Source organism: Antedon mediterranea, chromosome 4 (genome assembly GCF_964355755.1).
Source record: "Antedon mediterranea chromosome 4, ecAntMedi1.1, whole genome shotgun sequence".
Classification (NCBI taxonomy): domain Eukaryota; kingdom Metazoa; phylum Echinodermata; class Crinoidea; order Comatulida; family Antedonidae; genus Antedon; species Antedon mediterranea.
Genome location: NC_092673.1, coordinates 24,031,738 through 24,056,787, shown reverse-complemented (window position 1 = coordinate 24,056,787; position 25,050 = coordinate 24,031,738). Strand labels below are relative to the sequence as shown.

At 32.0% G+C, this 25,050-nt stretch overlaps 1 protein-coding gene across 2 annotated transcripts; it reads right to left on the bottom strand.

The window, feature by feature from the left end:
- Window positions 1-83: 83 nt before the first annotated feature.
- Window positions 84-24,801, bottom strand: LOC140046978 (uncharacterized). 2 transcript variants are annotated; one of them, XM_072091765.1, is made up of 14 exons: window positions 24,629-24,801; window positions 23,459-23,568; window positions 23,180-23,297; window positions 22,267-22,355; window positions 21,528-21,619; window positions 20,750-20,882; window positions 20,264-20,336; window positions 18,744-18,785; window positions 16,793-16,996; window positions 16,500-16,563; window positions 15,641-15,848; window positions 14,744-14,867; window positions 2,961-3,189; window positions 84-2,422 (listed from the first exon to the last, which is right to left on the bottom strand). In XM_072091765.1, exons 1-14 carry the CDS (start codon window positions 24,730-24,732, stop codon window positions 2,246-2,248), a joined length of 1,767 nt encoding a protein of 588 aa, XP_071947866.1. In that variant the 5' UTR covers window positions 24,733-24,801; the 3' UTR covers window positions 84-2,245. The 2 variants fall into 2 exon arrangements, with proteins under 2 accessions (XP_071947866.1, XP_071947867.1); XM_072091766.1 differs by lacking the exon at window positions 18,744-18,785.
- Window positions 24,802-25,050: the final 249 nt, after the last annotated feature.

The following is a 25,050-nucleotide window of genomic DNA, read 5'->3' as shown; positions in this document are numbered from 1 at the left end:
CTATACCATTAATTATTTTAAAACACTGTACTAGTTTGGAAAGTGGCTATTTATAGAAAGACAGTGATGACAATATACGTGTTCTAGCTTTATTGGATCAAACACACCACTGATTATATAGTCAACGTTTCAATTTTTAAGCCAATGTTTAAGCTTCCTGTAGGAAGTGGTAGACCTGGAACCTTTTAATGCATCTTAGTGATATAAGTTGATATAAGTTCGCATTGCGTGAGAGGCAACAGGTGTGTATATTAAGCCCAACATGTTGAACAAGAAAAATGGAATAAATGTTAAGTGTTGAAAATCTCTATCAAAGATCTTATACCAATTGTAGACCTTGAGGGCGCTATGATATAAGAGTAATAGCAAACAAAATGCAAATGTACAATAACATGAAATATCAAAAAGAAACATGATTAAAATATTCAGATAAACCATCAATGTTAATTAAACTGCATAGAGAAAAATTAAAATGTATCGACAACTTTCTGCAGATTGTTGGAATTGACGGCTTGTGTCTAAAAATCGCTCATATTATCAGGACTCTGAGGATGATCGTGATAACAGATATAAGTGATGACAGATTGTGATAATAAAGATTATGAAGACAACATTGATGATAACTCTGTCAGTGACGATCAAACATTAAAAATAATCAAAATATTTACAGAAATTAATAAAAGTTTATTGGCACAATAGACAACATAATTGACCGAAGCACACAGACATATAATTTACTTCATATTAATACTTTTACAGTAGGAACCACCCCTCCCCCACTATTAGGGACACCAAAGAGAAAGGGGAAATGTATGTATGGACTTAACTCTTTTCAGAGTAAACCCTTAAAAAGGGTTCTAAATGTCACCTAAGTGGAAATTCTTACAGTAATAGGATAAAATACTGAAACTATATCAGTCAAATTTTCTGATGAATTTCATACACTCATCATTTTCTTCATAAAAATCTTACTACGGTAAACAACTTTACAAAACGTACGAAAATATGTATGCTAATAAAAACAATATATATATAGTATATTTATATTTATTTTATAGAATGTTTTCATTTAAAACAATGATAATATTTGTATAAACAAATCATTATGATTAACAATTAGATTATATGTCATTCAATCATCTGTCAAATATCTGGCTTCTTTATTAATCTTGTCTAGTTTCTTGGGTAACAACCATGAATATATTTCTACAAAACATAATTGTACATGTAATATGTAAAACATACTAGGTCAGAAAAAGTGTTATTGTTTCATAAAAACGTCACCAATGTTTGCATGCTGCCCAAATATGGGTATGTATCGGTAAGTTATTACTTACTTACAGAAGGGGGATTGAAGGTTTTGAAAGAATAATGATTTAATGTTTTTCTCAGGTATATAATCAGTAGCATCAATTCAAACAAGCGTACTCCATGTATGCTAATCTATACTAACCAGAAATAAGATGTGAACCACATTTGTTGACACTAAAAACTATTGTTTTCTTGAGAGTGTTATCAGCCAATTACTAAACTCCATATATGTAATGTCATCATTGTAGCATCCAGTTTATAATGCCTAATAGAGTTTGAAGCATCTGTACATATGTTGTTAAACTTTCCCAGAAAATGGAAATGTATTACTGTAGTTCAAACACTCGCTTAAGTATTATTTCATGTGTAAAAAAGTTAAAACACAATATCATGTAGAATATATACATTACAATACAGATGTCCAGATTAATTACAAAAGCACACACTCGCCAAAAAATAGAAAAAAAGAGGACAGAAGTCTTAATTAATTAAAATCGATTTAGAACTTCTGAAGTTGTCGTTGTTATGTTGTAGTTTATTTGAGATAATAGATTAAACAAGTGTGCAATGTATTATTAGCACAAATAGAAAAGTCTCCATCTACATTTATTTGGATTGATTTAAGCACCAGCTTATTTTGAGGTTTTCGTGCAGATGAAATGCTGACAAATGTTATATCTTGGGGTGGGTCAAACTTAAAGTCTTTCTGACTTATATGACTCTCCCCCAGATGATTACTTCATTGTATTTATTATCCTATATGTTATTATATTGTGGAAATAAATTGAAATTTAAATTGAAATGCACAGAAAACAAAATACAAAGGATTGAGATACTTGAGTGAAAATCCATATTGGGAGTGTCGATTTTAATTGCTTTAATAAAAATGTAATATTGAAAAAATATATAAATAAAAATTGTAGTATTTGTTTGTTTATTCACACACTGCTAACGACTTCTGTACTTTGAGCGCCCTCTCTGCTTCAATTTTCTCAATGAGGGTTACTGTCGCTGTTTGGATATCGTCGAGAATCGGTACACCACATCGACTAACAACATCTGTAAGATATTGTCTAGCTCGGTTGTAGTCTGTTATTGCACGTTGAGTAAGCTGTAAAGAAAAGAGAAGTGAGAAAACAAAGGAAAATCTAATGTGAAAAGGAAACTAAAACTAAAAGGTCGCAATTATTTCAACCAAATACCAAAACAAAAACTGAAATAATGAAACTAATATAGATAAACTGGAAATCATAAATTGATTGAAACCTCATCAATATTCATATGGTTTGTAGTATAATAAAAAAGCAAAGGTTTGTTGAATAAAGAAATTTATAAATTTATTTAGTGAAAACTTGTTTCTAATATATTTTTGGAAGAAAAAAGCAAGTGTCCTTGACAATTTTGTCTAGAGACTAAATAAATTTATCAATTCATAAAAACATCATATATCAAGTTAGATCATAAAAATTAGGCATAAAGCAAAAATAGGGACATTGAGCTCATTAGCTCTATTAAAAAAAAATAATAACTTGCTATTATTGTCAAAACCACAGAAATATGCTGTTATTTTAGCCCTTACTCTGAAACTGTTGAGTGTCCAGTCAGCATTTCCTCTGTTTCTTTTAAAGACAATCTAAAAAGTTTCTCACCTTTTCTCCTCCAATCGTCAGTCCATACTCTAAATCCTGCACGCATAAAACAAGCTTTCGGCCTTGTCCTACGTAGTATGCAACTTCAATCATTGATGCAACGCCGCGGCTGCCTTTACCGATCACATACAACATGTAGTCGGAGTTTTCTTTAGCCTCCGCCTCAATTGCTATATAACGAAGATCCCATTCTGTTAATTGTGGATTAAAACTGGAAAGCCCATGGTTTCTGTAAAGATTTGTAAAGAATTTTTTTTTTTTACAGATCTCATAAAATGTGTTCTCAAAAACCAGGGCATTTTGGTTTTTCAAGATGCAAAAAGCATGCGTGCAATAAGTGAAAAAAAAACAAAAGAAACCAAGCTTGTAGTTTGTATTTTGACTAATTTGAGAAATGTAGAACAAGCACTGTGAAACTCCTTTTTAAAAACTACAGTATCTAATGTTAAAATGTATTTTATTTGTGTGTGTGATGCGTGTTCTGAATATTTGATAATGCTTTAGCAATAACAACATTCTTAAAATTACTTTTATCTACTTTATTTTTTTTTAGAATTAGCTCTTGGTGGTTCATATGAAATGCAACAACAGGCTGCTTGCTGAGAACTCCTTTAACTTATTATTATAAATTATAACTAGCAAAATATCCAGGTTCGACGCAAATTCGTAAGTTCCCTGAACCTTATGGTACTAATTGCTACCAATAACATGCAAGTCCTTTGGGAGCTTAGGAAAGGGTATGACTAACGAAAAATGTATATTGTAACAAGATTATTTTTTTTTATTACAAACTTTACAAGGATAAATGAATTTCTTTCAAAATATTCACACTATTATAATCCTCTCAAGCCCCTAATGGATTATTCAATTATGCATAAGAATGTACACATTTAGTAATGTGTGATTTCTATTAATGATATTAGTCTTGTTGATATACTGTAAATAAGTAATTGATGAATTAAAAAAATGATATGGGATTTAGTGTCAAGCCTCAGTAATAATTGATGTTATACTATATGATATTGCTGTGACATATTCAAGAACATAATAAATAAACTTGGATACTTTGCAGTCAAACCCTTTTGGAACACTTTGGACGTTGTTGAGGGAGGGGGGCTCTAAGTTTTTACAGCCTGTGAAAATAGTCAGGGTCTTTAATACCTGCTCTGACTTCAGTTTAGGTTTGTGTCAGATTGCGCGTACATCATTAGCAACTTTTCGCTTTCATGATGCGACAAGCCATTCATATATCAATTTAAAAAGATTGGCGTATACCCACGTCAAGTGCCGAGAAAACTTCAGATGCAATTTTATTTGCAATATTAAATATTCATTCATTATTTTTATAATATAATGAATTTGAATTAGCCCTTTACATCATACTTATATTACCTATGGCTTCTACGCCATTCGCTTTATGCAATTTCCTAAACAAAAGTATTCATAACTAGTTACAGGTGTTGAAAGTCAAGAATTCCAGGTGATGATTTAAACATGTCACAGGTGTCACATTTGATTGATTACAGGTGTAAACAAATTGAGTCACAGGAAGACAGATAAAAACAACTGGGTATACCAATAAGTAGATAAGGAAATTGATAAGAAAACTGCTGAAGTTAGTTTGTAAAATGTATGATTATTCTAGTATTAAATAAAAAACAAAAACATCTGTGGGAAATGGTACATTCAGGAAAAAAAATCTTTAGCGCTAGAAAAGATCTGATTTGACATTTTTCTTGGCACACTTGAAAAGTAATAGATTCTGCCACTAATCATCAATATTAGGTGACAGTGACAAACTAATTCGGAAAAAAATCATTGCCAATATTGGTAAAGTCAAATGGGTAAATCTGAAGTTAATTATCCAGCCACTTACATATAAGTGACTTCAACTCTCTTTCTAAAAAATGTTTAACCTATTTGGAAGCTATATCCAAATTATCAAAGTAAAGATGATTGTTACAGAGCTGCTTTCAATATTTCATCAGTTTTTAAAACAAATCTTGTTTGTATTCTAAATGTATTAAAAAACATGAACAAATAAAGAAGAATAAAATCCATCTTGTAAATTTAATAAAACACATCCAAAAAATAATATTTTTCTTTTATATCAAACCCAACTTCCACGATTTGTTTTTGTTTCAATAACAGTGTTATCATTTTTAAAAAACAATCTGTGACATTAAAATAAAAAGTCTATGAGTTGTACTTTGCTACAAAAATGAATGAAGTTCCACACCAATCAAATGATGGTATTTAGGAATCTAATTACAAATCACAGCACTTTCACCTCCATGGGCCAGTTACTTTTTTAAACAAGTAAAAATCTAAAGACAAAAAAAGTTTGGCTTTTAAAAATCCAGATAAATCTATTTAGTATGTTATAAAAACAACAAATGAGAATTTATAGGCATATATTAATTATGTAAATTCAAAAAACAAATAAATGTTACTCTTTTTCAATCAAATGTACCTTTTATTCAACCTAATTAAAATGAATTTATTTAGATGTTATATAAAACATATAATGAATGTTTTATATTCATGGAATGGTACAAATAATGGCATTCAATGGAAATATAACCTTCACCGTACCTCGTGGAAATATAACCTTTCATCATTCAATATATATATTAATGTTCTAACCTGGAAATAATAAACAAGCCATTGAAAAATTAAAAGTAAAATTGTTGCACTTGTATAAAAGTACAGTATTACACTAACAAGGTACAGTACCAGTGAGTGCCAGGGACCAAGCATCGGCCAATCAAATGCTGGCTTATCACAAGTAGTTTGGAAGCCACAGACAAAAGAAGAGATACCGTTAAATTGACAAACCTCTCAAGGTCTATGAAGCGTGACAAATATTCTAATTATACTGTACATGAAATACTCGGTTAATTAAATGAAATTATATGTATTGCTCATGGCCATTATAGTTTTATATTGTTTGAAGGTTTGCATGGTGAAATCAACTGTTGAGTTTCTCAACGTTTCGATCAATATACTTTGATCGTCCTCAGGAGTGAGAATGCATTATAGTTTTATCAAACAAATGAAAGAGTCATAGGCGCCAGTAGAAGGGGTTTGATGGAGCGAACAACCCTCCTAATTATAGACATATTTTTTTTAAATAAATTAAAATACAATAAGCTTAGAACTATGTGAAAAGAGAATGGGTGCTAACACAGAGCATAGCATAATATATATGATTTTAGGCAGATATTTTGATGTCTGTATGACAGTTAAAATGGTAATAAAGGTCTGCTGCAGCACGACCAATAGGTATATATGTCTAGTTGGAGAAAACTATATTCCAGCCTGCTGCATCTGCAACAGAGTGACATTCCAGCAGAACAATTGCCCTATAATTCTCTGGTAGCATGCAAGAGAATGTTGACGGTCCTACTGAGAACGACAACAAAAAGAGAGAGATAAACATTGAAGTAGACAGTTTGAAGTACATACTATATGAATCTGGAGAAAGTTAAATACGTTTATTTAACATGATTTTAATATACGTTGGAGAATGTGCAGATGGTGTTACTAGACCCACAAAAATACTATCCACAAATACTTCTCGGGATGTCATGTTTTTAACAGACTGATTTCAGATATCCTTATGGAACAAATATATGGGGTTGCTCCTCTTGTTATGTCACAGTCACACATACTTAATTAAGTGTATGTTTAAAGTGTATGTCAATGAATAGAAATATAGACTACAGTAAAACACAAGTTAGAACGACATACTGTATGTTGTCTTGACAGATTCCAGACAAATAACCAATGACAGGCAGGAATGATTCATCTAACATAAAAAAATTATTTACTTTAAATAATGTTTTTTTTTAAATCAATGCTGTGATATTCCCAAAGGTGCAAAGTAACATGTTATCTGTGACACATCGCTATTCATTATACATTCACATGTTTTAGCTAAAAATGAGTCTAAAATATGAAACCAAGTTATATTGAATTATCATTAATTACTTTGAAATGAAAATGTAAGATGATTAAATTATTTTTTTATTCATTATATGTGCTATTTTTATAGCTTTTCAGCTTTAATGATCCGAGATGCGCAATATCGTTTATTAATAAAGATCACTATACATAAGCGATAATTAATTAGTTGAACACTACCAACTTTCTTATGTGAACTATGAGGAGGAATACCGCAAACTATCTCTCATGATATGGACCTGGACTTTTGCAATGCATGATGGGACTAAAATAACAAGTACAATTGCAACAATGCATCAGTTTTAATTCCTTTTTAATGACCAATAATGGTTTCCCTCCTTTTCCATTTCTTCCAATTGGATATCTGAAACCAATAAAAGCTTCCTTTCTATTTTTTCTCTGTCTGCTTTTTTTTTTTATTTCAATGTATTAAAGAAAGATTGAAAAAAAAAAAAAAATAAATAAATAAATAAAAGCCTCCCCTTTCTCCAATTCCATTCTAAAGCTCTGTCGACACTATCAATCTTTATGTGACAAAAAGTATGATGTGCCCATATATAGGTGATGATGTCATATCACTACCATATTTCTATTAGTTTGATAGTGTAGACAGACCTTTATGGACCAATGTCTGAATGAATTTGATCCTAAACCACTAAGCTCCAGTCAACTTAGCCTCAAGACAACCTGGCTCCTTGTCAACACTGTCTGAATAAGCCTTATGGGTGTCCCCTCTCTAAACCAGGACTTGTATAGGGGGAGAAGTGGCTAGTATAGAGATGTTTCCACAAAAAATGAAAGGATTGTCATGAGCTAGGCTACTACTTCTTCTACTAGTCTCCAGCTTGAAAAGGACACTCCAGCAAACAAAGCTATCTACGGGCGTGCAAATGAAAACAAATGTATCATTCTAAAACAGGTTTCTATCAAACATCATACCTAAATCATCATATTTAAAAAAAAGGTAAACAACAATCGGTGTAATTTAAAGCTTTACACGAAATATTACAAACCATTAAAGTGAAGGGATCCGGAATGTTTGTATCCAGTTGAAATTTGGCCAAGATTAACTGACAAGCATTTAGCATAGTGCCAACTATTGTTTGTATCCAGATTGGTTTGTCAATTTATTCAAAGCTTCCTAACAGTCTGTAGGATTCTATTGGGACGACATCAATTTTAAAAGAAATGGTAACAACAACTCTCATAGCCAAATAAATGTCAATAAGATATTGATGTTGGCGGAAGGAGAAATTGAAAATGAAAGGGATGATAAAGTGGAGCCAATGATTGTGTTTTCTCTATTAGTATTATATTGTATATTTTGGAACTAGCTGGACTGAATAATGAACATTAATATATCTATATATAAATTTACGTAAGGGCAAAATTCGGTAAATCGCGCGTTATTTCTAGAATGTTTACTCGATGGTATATAAAGTTGGTTAGAATCTCGGTACTGATTTTAACCACCTGATGTAACCCTGTTTACTAATTAAATTGAGTTAGATAATTAGTTATTGACAATTAAAACGAATTTAGGTTCAACGATTTGCCCCAAATAGGGGTGTTTTTCGATCGTGGTATACACTGTCTAATGGATGTCCGTCTTGAAAAATACCCACAGACAATAATACGAGGATGCTTCGCATTTTCCTATCTCCTCCTACGATAATTGTTTTTAATGGCTGAAAACCGGTTGAACAGCTCGAGTACAGCATCATAATGTTGAAGACAGGCCGCTTTTCTTTAAAAAATACTATTTTGATAGATTTAATATACGTTTATACAAATGTATTGATTTGCGATGAATGGAACATTCCAATCTCTGTTCCACAAGTGTCTATTCCCTCAGGCGTCGTAAAGGCAAGTGCTGTATACTCATAACAGAAATTTGATCCATTTTTTTTTTCAATCTGTGCTGCAGAGGTTGGATATAATTTTTTTTAAACGGATAATGAGCTAGCGTTTTCAGTCGCAGTATATTATGTAAACATCTTTATTATTGCATTTAAACCACCCACATCATCACCCTTCCCTCACTGGCACGAGTAGCGTTGTAAAGCCAGTACAGGATAGGCCTACGGTGCATCACATCCCCTAAACGCAGAACAACTTTGGTGGGTAGGGTAAGAACCAACTTAAGTATGAATTGGCTCTAAGAAACAATTGAAAACCATTAGGCCTACTAATTAAGTTGAGTTAGATAATTTAATATTTATTGACGATTAAATCGAATTTATGATTTTCCTCGAATGGAGGTGGTTTTCACAAATTGTTTTACATTATATAAACATACACGTCGTAGTGATGTATCGTTACATGTACTGTACTATTTCAATCGACTAGGACGGTGATAGTTTCAACAAAGTATTACATAGCAATGTTTTACTGTGTTTAGTGGTATATTATTTGTAAAACATGAAAACAATTAATATTTCGTTACTAAATGGATAAAGAATATATTTAATATATTTAAAAATTGTTCCTCTTTGCACCCATCCTCTTCCCCATCCCTCACCCCTAATGTTACATACAAAACACAAATTAAGTTTGTTTAAATTTGACTTAAACAATTGGTCTCATTTTGTGACAAGTTTCTCTTTCGGAAGTAATTCTCAGGGTGCTAATTTTAATTGAGTACATAAATCATTGTCTATTTATTCTTTCCTGTAAACGACATGTATTATTGTACATACATTTGAAATCGCCAGTTTTTTAACGCTGAAATTATTATGTATTCGAGAACCATCTGTGGGCACGACCTAGATGGTACGCGAGCGAAGCGAGCGTACCATCTAGTACATATAATTTATAAGTACTTGATGACGACATATAGCTTAAAGTACTAAATACTACAATAAGTATTTCATATTCACTTGACAGATTTACTAATACATTGACTGTCATAAAACTGGGATTGACACACTTCATAGTTAACAGTTCAAGCAGATATTCAGAATCAATGAAATTAAAAAACATGTAGTGGCAGATACAGTAAGCCGGTCAAAATATTGACACTAAATCAGAGATCATGAAAGAGAGTAGGAGCTGCAGCAGTACCACCACCAATATTTTTTAGTCTATGGCAACACATACTGTAATCTCAGTGTTAACTCTTCAACTTTTATTTTATGAAATGTTTATTTTATTCATTTTAATGAATAAAATGACAGTCAGTGATAGAAAGAATCTAATATAAAGATATTCCAAATGAAAAACAGTTTTGTAATTTCTATTATACTGACATATTTAGTTCAAGGAACACACTTTTTCATTCCTACTTTGTTATTTGTCCAAAATAAATGTACACATTTTATTCTGAGCATAATTTTAATTGTTGGATTCGAACTCACGATCTGTAATCTAACGTCAAACACACCGTGCCACACGCACATCTTTATCACAAACTCGTAAGATTCATAGATGTGTTCTTACTGACTAAAGTATGTTTTCCTGGTTTCAAGGCCTTGTTTTTACAACAGATCTGACTCAAGTAGGGGGATTTATTTGGCACCACAGGCATGACATGGTTGTTACTATATATTCGTGTGAATGACAGAATTAACTCATATATTTAAACTGTTTACACAGGATTGAGAACATTACCTTCCCATGGGCATTCAGCCCTCCCTTTAGGCAAACCTTCTTAAACCGATAACAGTGATAAACTAATTGGGTTTAGATGACCAGTATTGACTGACTATTAGTCAAGTTGTATTTGGACATCACATGAGGTACTGTATGCTGTGAAAATCTTCTAACCAGGGAGTTACTCCCTGTTCTAACCACCACACTGTAGCAATACCAATTGCATATCGAAGATGTTTCAAACAATCAAGTACCAACCATTACAAAATTTACACTTATGTTCAATCCAACTCCGCCTACAGGTATAAAGGTCTCAATGGTGTCTCCTTAAGAACAATAGGATTCTACATAGAATAAATTATGGTCCCATATTTTAGTGTTATCTTGAAAAAACAAAGTAACAGCTGAGATCCCTAGGTGTTTGACATCAAATCTATGCTTAACTTTCAATTTCATTCAATGTGCCGCAGTTGACCATAATGTTTTTCTTTCCAAGAATTGAAATGACCAATAGGAATAGTTCAAAATCCTAATGGACGTTAGTCAACTTTCGATAGAGAGTCCCAAGAGAAATGAGAAAGATCATTCATATTTAACCTTTTCTTGCTATAATTGTCAGCTGCCCTATTTCCAACATCACTTCTTTACCATGAGTTTTGATAGACCAATTAGACCAATTATAAAGACCTGTTTTTGATTGATAATGTGTGTTTCCTTGTGAAGTAAGTGTATACACTTAATTAAAAACAAGGACTAGACAATATCTTCAGAACATGTAAAATGCTGAAGAGGGTTACATGAATTAAATACATCATATTATCTGTAGTGGCCATCAATGAAATTAGGAATTAATTTATTTGAATACATACATTTCGAGGGACCAGACCTAGTGCTGATTTAGTGCTAGCACTAGATGAGTCTAGAGTGACAAAATTTGACCAAGCATGTCATTAGTGGTAGGATATTCGACATATAGCAGCAGCATATAGCAGCATACAGAGTCAGAATTATGAATAATTCTAAAGAAACTTCTTTTACTACTGTGTATATTAGGATAGATAAAAGCTGTTTTGCATAAGTAGTTTTTAAATAAATGTATAGTGTTGCTACACCCAAACAATTTCTGCAGAAAATTAAGATGCATTCACTCCCAATGAAATAAATTTACTAATAAAATTGGTCATGTTAAAAAAATCAAAAGTTCTGATAAAACAAAATTTATGATGAATAAAACAAATGTGCCAATAATCTACTCCATCTCTAAATATTGAATCATTTAACATTTGCTAAAATACTTCTAGTTATTAAGCCTATTATTGACATAGAAATGTAAATTCAGCTGTTGCGAAATGTAAAGGATTCCACACGACAAATTGCAACTTCACAGGACCTAGTGACCCATGTGCTAATTCTGTAAAACTCAGTAGCTAAATGTAGGACAGAGGTACACATGACATTTCTTCCTGTTGTATACAAACGATCAACATGAAATCCCTGTAAATATACATGTATGAGATGTTTGAGATTTAGAGCAGAGAGTAGCAGACTCAAGACTACTCACTCACTACTTGCAAAACACTCACTCCTCATTGGGAGGTCATTAGCAAACATTTTGTACAAGATCAAAGCTTATTTTTAAATAGTACATCAGAGTAACTAGATTTAACACAAGTCACCATAATAAGCATCACATCCTGAAGGCGGAATACATTGAGGGGAATACTTTGGAGGGGGATACATTTAGAGGGGGAATACAGGAGAGGGGGTGCATTGGGGGGAATAAATATTTTATAAATCTAGAAAAAGATGTCAATTATATTCTCAATAAAGAATAATTCATTTATAAATACACCACAGTAATTGTAATGACAGTTTAGGAGTTTTGATGCATACAGCAAAAATGTCAATGCATTTGGATATAAGTGAGCTTTTAGTATACAGTGAAAGTTAAAAAATACAAAGCGTGAGAAAAATAAATAAATTTTGGAGAGGGTTGATGCTTTAAGTTTTGAATTAAATCATGGTGATGATAAAGCTATTATTAATACAATTTTTTTTTATAAACCCCTTTTTTTATGTCTATATTAATTTCCTGCAAACCGTTTTATCACTTAAGATTTTCCTTATAAATAATTCCTTTTCTAGCGTGAATGTCATGTACGGATAAAAATAAATGCTCTACAGGGCAATAAAGGGCAGCATACCATCCTATGTGTCAATGACAAAATACTTTAAAGTTATAGGAATGAAAGAGTTAATCAAACAGTAGATGCAAATTATCAAGGGATGGTTTACACTAAGGTTTAAAATATTACTGTATTTAAACTCAATTTTCAGTATGACTATAAACATGGAGTGGGTAAACCAAGTTGATCACAGTGCCATTCAAATTAGGGGTCAGTCAGAAAAAAACTCTAATTCTAGTGGATTGATAACCACTGAAAGGTCTTAAAAGGTTCATACTTTTGAGGGTTTAATAGAGAGAATGTGAACAGAACCTAGCCAGACACATTTCTATAGATATTTCATGAACTTTGGGGAGTGCAAATATCTTTACTTTGATAAAGAAGATTGGAAACTTACTAATTGTATAAAATTCTCAGCTTCTTACTAGATGTTTTCATACCTTTGAGGGTTTAAGAGAGAGCATGAGAACATAACCTTGCCTGACACATTTCTATAGATTATTTCAAATTTTGGGGATACAAATACCTTTATTTTGAAAGAAGCTTTGGAACTTACTAATTGTTTACCATTTTTACAGAATGGCCTATTGGGTAGGCTTTCTTTTAACAAATATAATCAGTTTGCCTGGAGAAAGGTAGAGAGGGGATAGGACAGAACTATGTTCAAAATCAACTAACACTTTCATTAACAAATGGCAACTATTATAAACACCTTCTTTTAGTAATTCTGTTAGAACAGGTTTTTTGTTGATAGAACTTGCTAAAATCTTGTTGACAACATCCTGTATAATTATAAGAAATGTGTTGAGGATGTTGACCGAGGGAGATGTTATCAGAGAATTACTCATCCATCGACCTACGACTTGTCTCTTTCTGACATAAAGTGTTGGTTTTGATGCTGTCAGATTTCTAAAATATGACAATTTACAGGGTGTCTCCTCAATTAATGATGATCACGGCAAATATTATCATGAGTCATCTTCCATCAAAACAAAGTAATCAAAAACTGGAGGTAGTGTTTATAGGACAGATTAATCTTTTTTTTTTTATACAAAAATATCGATTAGAATCTCTATTAATAGGGCATCTGCGGGACACAAAAAGGTATTCCCTAATAGGGGTTGGCCTTGGCTCGTTCAAAGGGGGTGGAGAGGGTTGAGAGGCCAATCCCTTTTCCACCAATCACACTTAAGTGAGATATTTCCCTTATAGGTATTTCGCTTATAACTCAATAAGTATTTTCCCTTACATTGTATTCTCTTAGATAAGATATTTTTTAAATTTTAAGAGTGTTTTCATTAGCCAAGTGTGAATGGTGAATACGGTTACTGAATCTGAACATGATCTGTGCCACAGCTGAAACAAGCTTTTAAGAAGTTGGACAATGAACTTAAATCTATTTATGAGATATTTTTTCTGTATGTAATACATAGATAAAGCTGTAGTCACATGCAATAAATAATAATAAACTGATAATAATTGAGATGAGGAGAGGGCAGTATACTGAAAACAGTATACTGCCCTAAATAAATCATTTTGCTTGACAAATCCAGTAAAGAATTTACTCACATTCAAACTATAACAACAGATTTCCAGGAAGTAGCAGTGTACCGGATCACTTGTGATCAAGCCATCAGCCAAGATAGCGAAAGCTAAAGAACGTGAGTAAATTCTTGACTGGATTTGTCAAACAAAATAATTTATTTATTATTTACAATTCTACAAAATGCACTTATTCAAGTATGCTGCCCTTTTTCATACGCATTCAACAGCAAGTAACTCGCCAATTACAGAATAGATAAAGTATTTAAAAATTTATCATGCTTATAAACTAAGTCTCATTTGAGGCTTATGGGATGGAGTTAAAAGAGTTGTGAGTTACAACCCTGCACTAGGTCAGGATTGAACCCTGGACCTTGAGATTGGAAAGCAAGCATGTTAGCCACCAAGCTACAGCTCCACTACTATAATAACATACAAATTGGCTATGCAAATGACATGCACCATCTAAAAGATTTCCATAACACTACCATTAAATACCTGAGTAAGGGAATTGATATTTCTTCTCGCCATGTAGTATTACGACAGGTACCACCAAGATAGACGTCTCGTTTGAGGACAGGTACACATGTAGGAGGGTGATGGGACCACCTAGATACAACACCTTATGAAAACAAACAAAATATATTATTATACATTAAATAGAATAATAGACAACTTGAAATCAAGTAAAACCTCTATTAAATGCACAAAACAATTAGAGGTGTTGGCAACAGTATTACTATTGTATATATAAACGCATATATCCCTCCATTCATTTCACTTGGAGTGTCCCACAGAAGTCCTTTTACTGTAGTATTGTAATTGTTTGGAACTACTGTTAAATATCTTTGCGTCAGGGAGTTGAGTAATAATGGTCAGATGTTTTGCCCTACTCTGACGTAATTTGTACTTCATCATACTAAGTACATTGAGAATACTTAAATATGCAAGTAATTCTTAAGTGGGACCAACGGCCTCCAGATCACTAGCCTGGCGTTCATACCTCAACACCGAGCTTGCGCTGATGGCTAGAGGTTAGATTCGAGCCCAAGTAAGCAGCAGGTACTGCACCAACAGGCTTGAAATCGTTTGTAACTACTGTGGAGTACATCTGACCATTTACTGTAGTAGTCGGAAATATTCAATAGATAGATTGAAATTTGCTAAAACACAGGGAATCGCCGAGCATTCAGAAAGTCTGTTGTATACACATATACTATAATACTCCAGCATGTATGCACAAGATGTTTCGTGGCCAAAATATTATCAACAAGGACAAATTGGTTTGTCCGAAGTAAGATTTGGACTCAAAGGCAAACAACCATGTCATGTGTAAGGTGTAAATAGCTACATTTTAAATTCAGTTTTAAATTTACTAAATTAATAAATACTTACTACTTATACTACTCTGTAGATATGAAAATACTCTAGAAAATGGATGAGTTGGTTGTTCGTAATTTCTATACTGTGTTACTAAGCAACAGAACTCGTTGAAATCAAAGCACTTTTCATCTTCGTTTGAAAATCTTGAACTCTCTTCAATTTGCCAGTAGACGGGGAAAGAGAATTCCTTGTGATGCAGTGACTTCATGGCTAATAATGACTGAATAAAAAAAAATAATTTAGTAGTGTATCTGGAAAACGGTATAATATACAACCTGTAGGTTTGATCTCGCGATTTTCGGCACGTTTTTAAACACGCATGCGAACCATAAGAAATCTTTGGGAGAAAGCATAGTAGCGTTATTTATTACTATGATTGGTCAGTCAGTAATACCAGGGCAATACACGTGCATGCAGTAACAACTCGGAACATCTCAGAACAAAATCAGGTCTCTCATCGTGGGTCCTATGTAAAATCTCGAGAGAATTTCCTGAAAATTGTCTTCACACTATACAAACATGGTTACAACTTGTTACAAGTTGTTAGAGTATACAGTATGTGTTTTGATGGACTTGACACTTGTCTCTTTTTCATGGCTATTTTTATATTATTTAAAAAGAGGTTTATACTCGTTATACTACAAATAATGGGAACTCTCATATTGGCATCAATTATTGCTTAAAAAATAGATTATCAAACTTTATGTGACAAAAAAATGTGATGTGTCCATACATAGGTATGATGATGTCATATCACTATTATGTTTGGGCACATCACACTTTTTTGTCAAACTAGATTGAGATAGTGTGGACAGAGATTTAGTTTTTTTTGTAATCTTTTACAATCAATGTATACATAAAGTATACTTACATCTTTTATGCTGATTTTACTAATATCTTTTTGGTGGAATTCTTTGAAGGCACATTTTGTATTACTGAAAGAGAAAAAAAATTGATAAATAAACAAATTGAAAATATGCTGATGATGTATTATATATTATTTTATTTAGGCCAAAGACTATCAATAGCGAATGTCCAAAAATACATGTGACAATTCATTGAAAAACATACAGTACACGCAAGATTCTCTGCAAAAACAATGTCTTACACTAAGTCTTTGAGGAAGAATGGAGTTGTTTTTCCATTAAATTGTGCACAACTCACATTAATTTTTGCCCGACACGAACATTAGGATATTTGACTGGCTGAGCACCATCCTTGATGTCCAGTTCCGAGATCGAAATGCCTTGATTTATGACCTTTGCCGCACAATGTACGGCAGTTTCGATGTCTTCAAATATCGGTAGACACTTTCGCTGGACAAGATCTATTAAAAAATGATGTCCTCTATTTAAGTCATTCAATTCACTGCAAGAAAAATATATATTAATTAAATAATTATCTTTAAAATGACAGTAGACCACCATTAAGGAGCACCTTTGTGATCCAAAATAGTGTCTCTTTAATAGAGTCCCAGAGGGTGGCCATATCGTTAAAAACATACGTTTCCCTTCATCAATACCATAAGAAAGTGTGCCCTAATAGGCATGTCCCCTAAATAGGGGTGTACCAATGGAGGAGGGTTCTGCTGTATACTTTAGATTTCTGAGTGAAGTCAATGATATAATATTAATCATGATAATGACGATTTATGACAGTGCATTGTAGATTTTGTTTTAATTGCAATGATAAAATGTAAATATTGATTTAATAAAAATGTTATCACACCAAATAAAGTAATGATATATGGGTGATGAGAGGCAATTCTTTTTATTGCATTGGAAGCAAACAAAGTGAAATCTGTTTATTATAGCCTAACAGCACAAATTTGAGAACTGCAGTTTAGAAGGGCACGTAAATAAATGTGAAAAGACAAGATAAATATATAAGTAAAAAGGTTCATCCGGATCTCTGTATAGTATTCAAATAATTTTGTACCCATTTGGGTAAACCTGAACGTTCCATAGATGGTGATATACCAAATACGAGATTTCATGGTAACAATAGAGTCACATAGACTCACTCATGATTAAGCTGCGTCTTTGAACCAGCAAAACCTAGAGTAAAAACAAGTTTACGGTTTCATTCGCTTTGGATCATCCGAAAGAAATTATTTGATTAAGATAAAAAGATGTTTCAAGATTTCTTTATAGGTATGGGGTCCATTGTATTTCATAGTTGTTCATAAAATAGTGTTTACAAAAACCAAGCAACTATAAAATATTATTACTATTTTGTAAAATATGTTAATATTTACATAATGGGTACATCACTAATAAAAGTGAATTTAATCAAAATGATGTCATGATTTTGTCTTATAAGGATTTTGTTTTTTGTTGGCATACAAATATTGGAAAGTGTTGATTTAGTTTGGTTTTTAAAAAATGAACAAAATACAAGCAAACAAAACAAATTACAACATAAATTTAAATAAATAATAATGATAAGTATAAAGAAGTAGCATTCATGGTAATAATTATTATTTAACATTGTGTTTATGCAAGAGTAGGATGTAATAAAAAATATCATATATTTTTTTATAGGATTAAACATCTACATTCTATTTTTTCTAATGCAAATAAGTTATTAGTTTCAGAATATGTTTCATATTTTGATGCATGTATATAATAATATTGTTTTAAAATATTAAACATCTAAATCTAATATACATTCTATATATTTTATGCAAAGACGGTATAGTTGCAACAAATGTTCTATTTACTTTCTCAATGTAAATGAAATAAATAACATTTTTTAATTCATTTTTGTAGACAATTACGAATCAAAGTTCAACAATTATTCAAATGAATATTACACTTTTGAAAGTTGAAAAGGGGCCAATTTAAAAAAAGAATCTCCTTCCCTGGACGAACCTCATAACACCCCACACAATTCTTCAACACCTTCACACGCGAGTTGTACTTGCTACTTGATGACAATAAAAAATAACCAAGCAATCATTTTAAAATTATTAGTTTTGGAAGCACAATACCTATAAAAAAACTACTTTTTATTCAGACAATATAATGTTATGCATATCAGAGACAAATGAATATAATCATTAGTTTATCGTGCAAATGAAAAAAACAACATTTTGGTGATAAAATGCAATTACCATTGGGAATCATATTCATTAAGTACGGGACTCTGTGAGCATCTGTCAAATGAACAATGCATATAATTAAAACATATAAAAAGATTTCTTTGTGGTTAAAAACTGAAAGAAAAATAAAGTTAAATTTTAAATTATAAAATTAGAGATTTAAAATCAAAAAGTGCATATAAGTTTTATAATTTCAAATGATTATTTTAGACTAACAAGGTGCAGAAATTTTAAAATAAAAGAACTGAATGGTGACATTAGACAGCATAAGGAAAAAAGGTATATACAACAATGTGTGTGGATGTTTGGTATCTTGATGAACAAGAAAACATATCAAGTTTGTGTATAACTGAGCATAGTGTAATGTATTTAATACAAACTCTATTTTTATATTTACCGTATATTTCGGTGTATAAGTCGCACCTGTGTATAAGATGCACCCCCTAACTGAGAGTAAAATACCGGTATTTTTTATATCGTCGATGTATAAGACGCACCTTATATTTCATCAAAACAATGTTTTTTTAAATTGTAATCAATATTATTCTAATAATATATTTTGTTATATCTACAACGGCGTCCTTTATTTAGGTTTTTTCTTACCTAGGCTCGGCCGCACCCAGCCTCAACAAGTTCTTTCTAACTTGTTATTCATGAGTTTCGCCGCAACATCGAGTGCATGACCGTGTGTGTAACATGTACGTGTGTGGGCTAGCCTCGCTCGATCATTTCGAGAGGGCGCATGTTTTCACGGACAATCGTATTCGATCAGTATCTATGTATCCAAGAAGTGTGTACGCTAGGTCCATGCTATAATCACCTGGAGAATATACTAGTCGAATACCGTTCACCATGTGGCCGCCAAAGGAGGGCTTGCACTGGGGGTACGGCGATCGTGCGTATAACTACTGTATAAATAAATACTATTCCAATCGATCGTACGTAAACGTTTACAAATGAAATTTTATCGGAGCGCCATAATGAACAAATCTTTTCATCATATTTAGTATAACATCATGCTAAAATGCCTTGAAAACTAGGCACAAGCAGGTTGCCGTTACGTTAGTTACTGTAGCTAGGCCTAGCAAACGAGGTGACGATAGCCTATACTATTGGCCTACGCCTATGTACAATCTGTGTGGTGAGGCATTTATGTTCGGTGTATAAGACGCACCCTTGATTTAGAGGTCAAATTTGCGTCTCAAAAGTGCGACTTATACACCGAAATATACGGGTATTTTTTTTTGTGGCTAAAATGATTTATTTGAAATGATTGTTTTACGATGGAAGTAAATTAAGTTTTGATAGCTGATCAGAGATACTATGAAATTGAATTATAATAATTCCAATTGAACACATTGAATTTCTAACAGTTGCCAACTTCTGTGCATTTCTTTCTACAAAAAATATTCACAGTCAAACATACAAAGCTGTTTTTACAGTTATTAGATTAATGTTAGTTATTAGATTAGAAATAATATTAAAAGACTAATCAATGCAGATTGTGTTTGTAAATTTGTTTAAATCCTTACGATTCTGTTAGTTTTTCTCCAGCAACTTCAATAGGTAGACCTTTGATCACAAGTATAACTGGACGGTCATTTCCTAAAACATAAAAAATGCACATTCAATTAACAAGGAGTTTAAAATTAAACACATACATGGCTGTAGCAGACATACTGTAGTCATAAGCAGACAAATTTCATTCAACAATACTGTATAATATATTGCCAGGCCCACCGTGATAGTATGGATGTGTGGATTTATTGTTGGCTAAAGCTCTGTCTACACTATCAAACTAGTTCGACAAAAAAAGTGTGATGTGCCAAATATGGCAGTGATATGCCATTTAAATATGATAGTGATGCCTAAATATGGTAGTGATAGATGTCATAATGTTCATATATGGGCACATCACATTTTTTTTGACACATAAAATTTGATAGAGCTTTACAATATGTTAAATGATGATAAAGTTGGTCAAAAGTGGCTTTACCATTTTTCCTTCATCACATTACCTGCAAGGTAAGCTGCCTCTACAAGCGAAGCTGTACTGCGTGTTGTATTATCTATGACAAACACAAGCAGTTGAGCAAGCTGCTTGGCTTGTTCTTCTACCTCAATGAGATGAGGGTCCCACTCATCTACTTGCTGAGAGAGAAGATGGAAAACATATTTTTAATTTAATATTTCTACTACTCCAATTCATCCATTTTTATCCATAACTACAGTAGTTTGTTTTGTTTTTCAAATGTAATTAAAATGATTGCCATTATTATTATTATTATTTTTTAGAATGAATTAATTATTGGGAAATTGATTAATTAATTGAAAGAGAGTACCTTTATCTGTACTATTCCAATTCATCCATTGTTAGAGATGAATGTTGGAATGAATGAATTAAGAGATTGACAAGAAGTACAAGACTTTTCTTTGTATGGTCCAAAGACACACATAGCAGGTCTTTGGACCATACAAAGACCTACTATCAATTGTAAAAAGCAGAAACACCAATTATTATAATTGTTTTTATTCTTGTCTCTCATATTCCATTTCCTGCTGCACCCCTTTCCTGCTGCACCCAGCAATGCATAATTTTACAAATTTTACTTGCTTTTACAGCAAATGTTAATGAATATCATATTCATAAGGGAATGCTGAATACTGATTTTGCATCTTATTTAGGAAATTACAATTACTGATCACGGTAATTATAATAATATCTAAAGAGCATGCAAGAAGCCAGCTAAGAATAGTTATTAGTAAATCTATGCAATCTGTTATAACTATACTTACAGGATTATAATATGTTAACCCATATTGCTTGAGTAAGGGTATAGCAATGTCATGTCGCCATGTTGTTGGGTTGCATGATCCACCAAGAAACACTGCAAAACATTCAATTTATACTGTTGTAAACATTTAAAGATGTATTGTCTTTCGAAAAAAGATGTATTGTCCCCCAAGAACATTAATTAAATCAGACTTTGAATAGGTTAATTTGAAGTTTTAATGTAGTTAATCCCTTTAATTCAAAACAAGAAAAACATAATAATGTTTTCTCATAATTATAAAATGACAAAATAAATAATAAAATTCAACAAATTGGCTGGCAGTGAATTTGAATTTTTGTTGTTGCTCTAAATTAAAGTTTTTTAGGTAAATAAAATTGAATCTTTGTTCAACATGGATAACTAGTATGTGACATTAAAAAGGAATTATCAACAACAACAAACATTATTTCTTTAAAGATAATGAATACACTCTTGAGGTATAATACAAATTATCTGTTAGTATGGCCAACTAAGTGTGTACATATACATTACAATAAGACCATAGTACAGTTGAACCTCTATTCTGGAACCCCTATCAAGGGGACACTTTGTTGGGTAATGCACATGTCCCCTTGATAGCAATTCTACTGTATTTTAATGACAAACACACAAATATCATTGTATATTATTATTATTTATATTGGTAACATAAATGCTCTTTGCAAAAGAGAGTGGTTATTTTATTGGTGTTGATACTGTACCTTGAAAACTGGACATATATGACAAAAATGGTGGACGTAGAGGTGGATGTGTTGAGGAATAGCCTGCATCGTCGGTTGAAAGACAAAGTCTGTAAAATAAAATTTTTTTTGAAAAATGGTATTACAAAATATAATCTAATATATCTAAAAGTGGCTGCTAACTAGTCATATCTTTTTAATTGGATTTGCTGACAACTGACATATGTTTTGTTTTTTTTACGAAAAAATAGAAAGTTTCTTGTATCTTATTATTGCAATAGACAAATAAAAACATTTAATTTGTTTGTAGGAACTGATTGTACTTTTAATTGAAATTGAATAACCTAATCTTATTTATTCAAAGTTCAGCTAGTAGTATAAAATATAGGTATATTTATATCAAATAAAAAAATAATAATCCAGAGGAAGATTTAATATTGATAATTTCCCTGTATTTTACATTATAATAAGTAATGTAGATCATTTGAGTTGAAATTTGATATCTAAGTACAAAGGCCTAATTACACAGATGAGCGGTAACGGAAATACAAATATAGGATCTCTGTTATTCCTTATGAACATTTACACAAAGCTTGGGGTGGAGGGGCAGTTTCAGCTAAGGATAGATCACAGAATCTACATGATACAAGCTAAGCCGTTTTCCATTTACCTTTCCCACTGATCAGTGTAAATTGGCCTTTAGAATTTAACTAGGCACTATTAAATCATAAAGTGATAATAAGAATTAAGATGTGAACAATTAAAATATTAGATTACAAAAAGGGTATAGATAATTAAAGTATGTATTACTTTAAATTCCAATAAATTATTGACAAGGGAAAAATTAAGAACCTAAAAATTTACTAAAAAAATCTTTTAGAATGTTGAAGATACATTTAATGCTTATGTGAGTGAGTCATTACAACATATTTACTTTTGTTGCTCATATTGTTCAATCAGTTCAGTAGCAAATATACAAAATTCTCCAAACAATACATGATCCTCGGGTTTCCTATGTGAACACTCACTGGCAACTTTGATCATCTCATATACTGAAAAATTAACAATTTTATTCTTGGCCCTCCGATTGATAAAAATAAATCAAGATCAATTATACTGTAAATACATTAATAAATTTATATTGACATATGTATGAATATGTACTGAATGCTCCAACCGGAATGATTTATGATTTTTTTAAATGTGTCCTAACCTTGCGATTTTGTTGGAAACAGATCAAGTGCATTTAATGCTTCAGTCAGAGACTTTCTGTCTAATTTTCCAGTTTCTTTGTCATATTTTTCAAAAACACTCAATAAATTCCTATAAAAAATAAAACATTACCAAAATAATTAAAAGCGAAGAGATAATTGTTGTTTCACTGAAATAAACACGACACAATGCAACATAATAATACCACAAACGTTAGTACTAACGAGGGGCATATTATACAGTATATAGAGGGTTAGGTTCAGTGATTACTTAGGAGCGAGGTTAATATTATATAGGGGTTGAATACACAATATAATGAATTTCCATCGACTCTCCACAGATTGGAAAACACAGTGCTTTTTTTTGTAATGCCCAGGAAAGTTGATAAAACTGAGAAAAAAAAAGGTTTTTGTTTTTATTCTAAACATATTGAAAAAGTGTTAAATTAATTAATTAATGGAGAAAAAGGGTCATTTTTGTACAAACTATATTTAGGCCTAGGCTACAGAACAGTATAATAAGCCTATAAAGTATAATATATATTTATCAGGTCAATTGTTTATTTATCTTTATTTAGACATAGGTCTAGTCTAGTCTAATTAGGATACTATTACTGGATAGTGAGGCAAACAAATATTTGCTACTAGGGCCTAGGCTAGTAGTAGTACAGGCATTTCCTTTTTTTTCAGCTATTGTTTGTTTTTATTCTGTCAGTGTCTTATACCCCTTTCACACCAAAACACCGGGGTGTCCCCGCAGTTCGCTCTCCGGAGAATGTTCAGCTGTTCAACCCCGCAGTTTTAAACTCCAGAGTTGCTTGATTTTACCTTTCACACCAAACAGCGGGACGTCAACTCCGGGGTGTCTCCGGAGTTTTGCTTTTGGTGTGAAAGGGGTAATGTAGTGTAGTGTTGATATTTTACTACAAAAAAACACTTTTAGGTTAGGTACTGTGGGCCTAGTCGAACAACAGATAGCTTATCTAATCAATTTATCATGGTTGAAGACAACCTAAACAAAATGTAAGAACACAATCAAAGCTAGGCCTAAGCTGATCAGTTCGTACAAAGATTTCTTTCAGGGATTGGTTGCAGTGTTGCCCGTTCATCATAACTCTGTCTTGTGGTCTCTAACCAAGTCTTAGGCTTAAATGATTCGAGTATTAAATTACCTTGTCGTCGGACCAAACACAATATTTGATTCCCTGAGCCAGTTTAAAGTAACATCGTCACATTGTGGTTGATTTCTGCGATAAATACGTCTAAAAAAACTCATTTTTATTTAAATGTTAGTCCTCAAAAACTCCCTATTCCCCAACACGACGAGCGACACACAATGTGTGTGCTTAGCAGCCTATCCTCTGGTTACGCTTGAATAAACAGCTGTGTTTTACAGTAATGTTTATATACAGTTTTCTCACTCATCATTTTGACGGCTCGGTTACGTAATGTCTAAATTTAACATAAAATGTCATTGTGAACTTTGTCAATTAATTATCTTACTATATTATTAGTAATAGTCGGAATTTTGCCAAAGTCATTTGGGGTTAAACTTTAGGCTTGCAGAAACCTAAACAAGTTTGAACAAGTTTTA

Bases quoted from the DNA above. Each gene is read 5' to 3' on its own strand.
- LOC140046978 (XM_072091765.1), bottom strand. From the start codon at position 24,732: ATGAGTTTTTTTAGACGTATTTATCGCAGAAATCAACCACAATGTGAC. The intron at 18,786-20,263 runs GTAAGGATTTAA...TTCATTTGACAG, and splicing joins GGAGAAAAACTAACAGAATC to ATGCTCACAGAGTCCCGTAC. The intron at 16,564-16,792 runs GTGAGTTGTGCA...TTTCTCTTTCAG, and splicing joins CGTGTCGGGCAAAAATTAAT to TAATACAAAATGTGCCTTCA.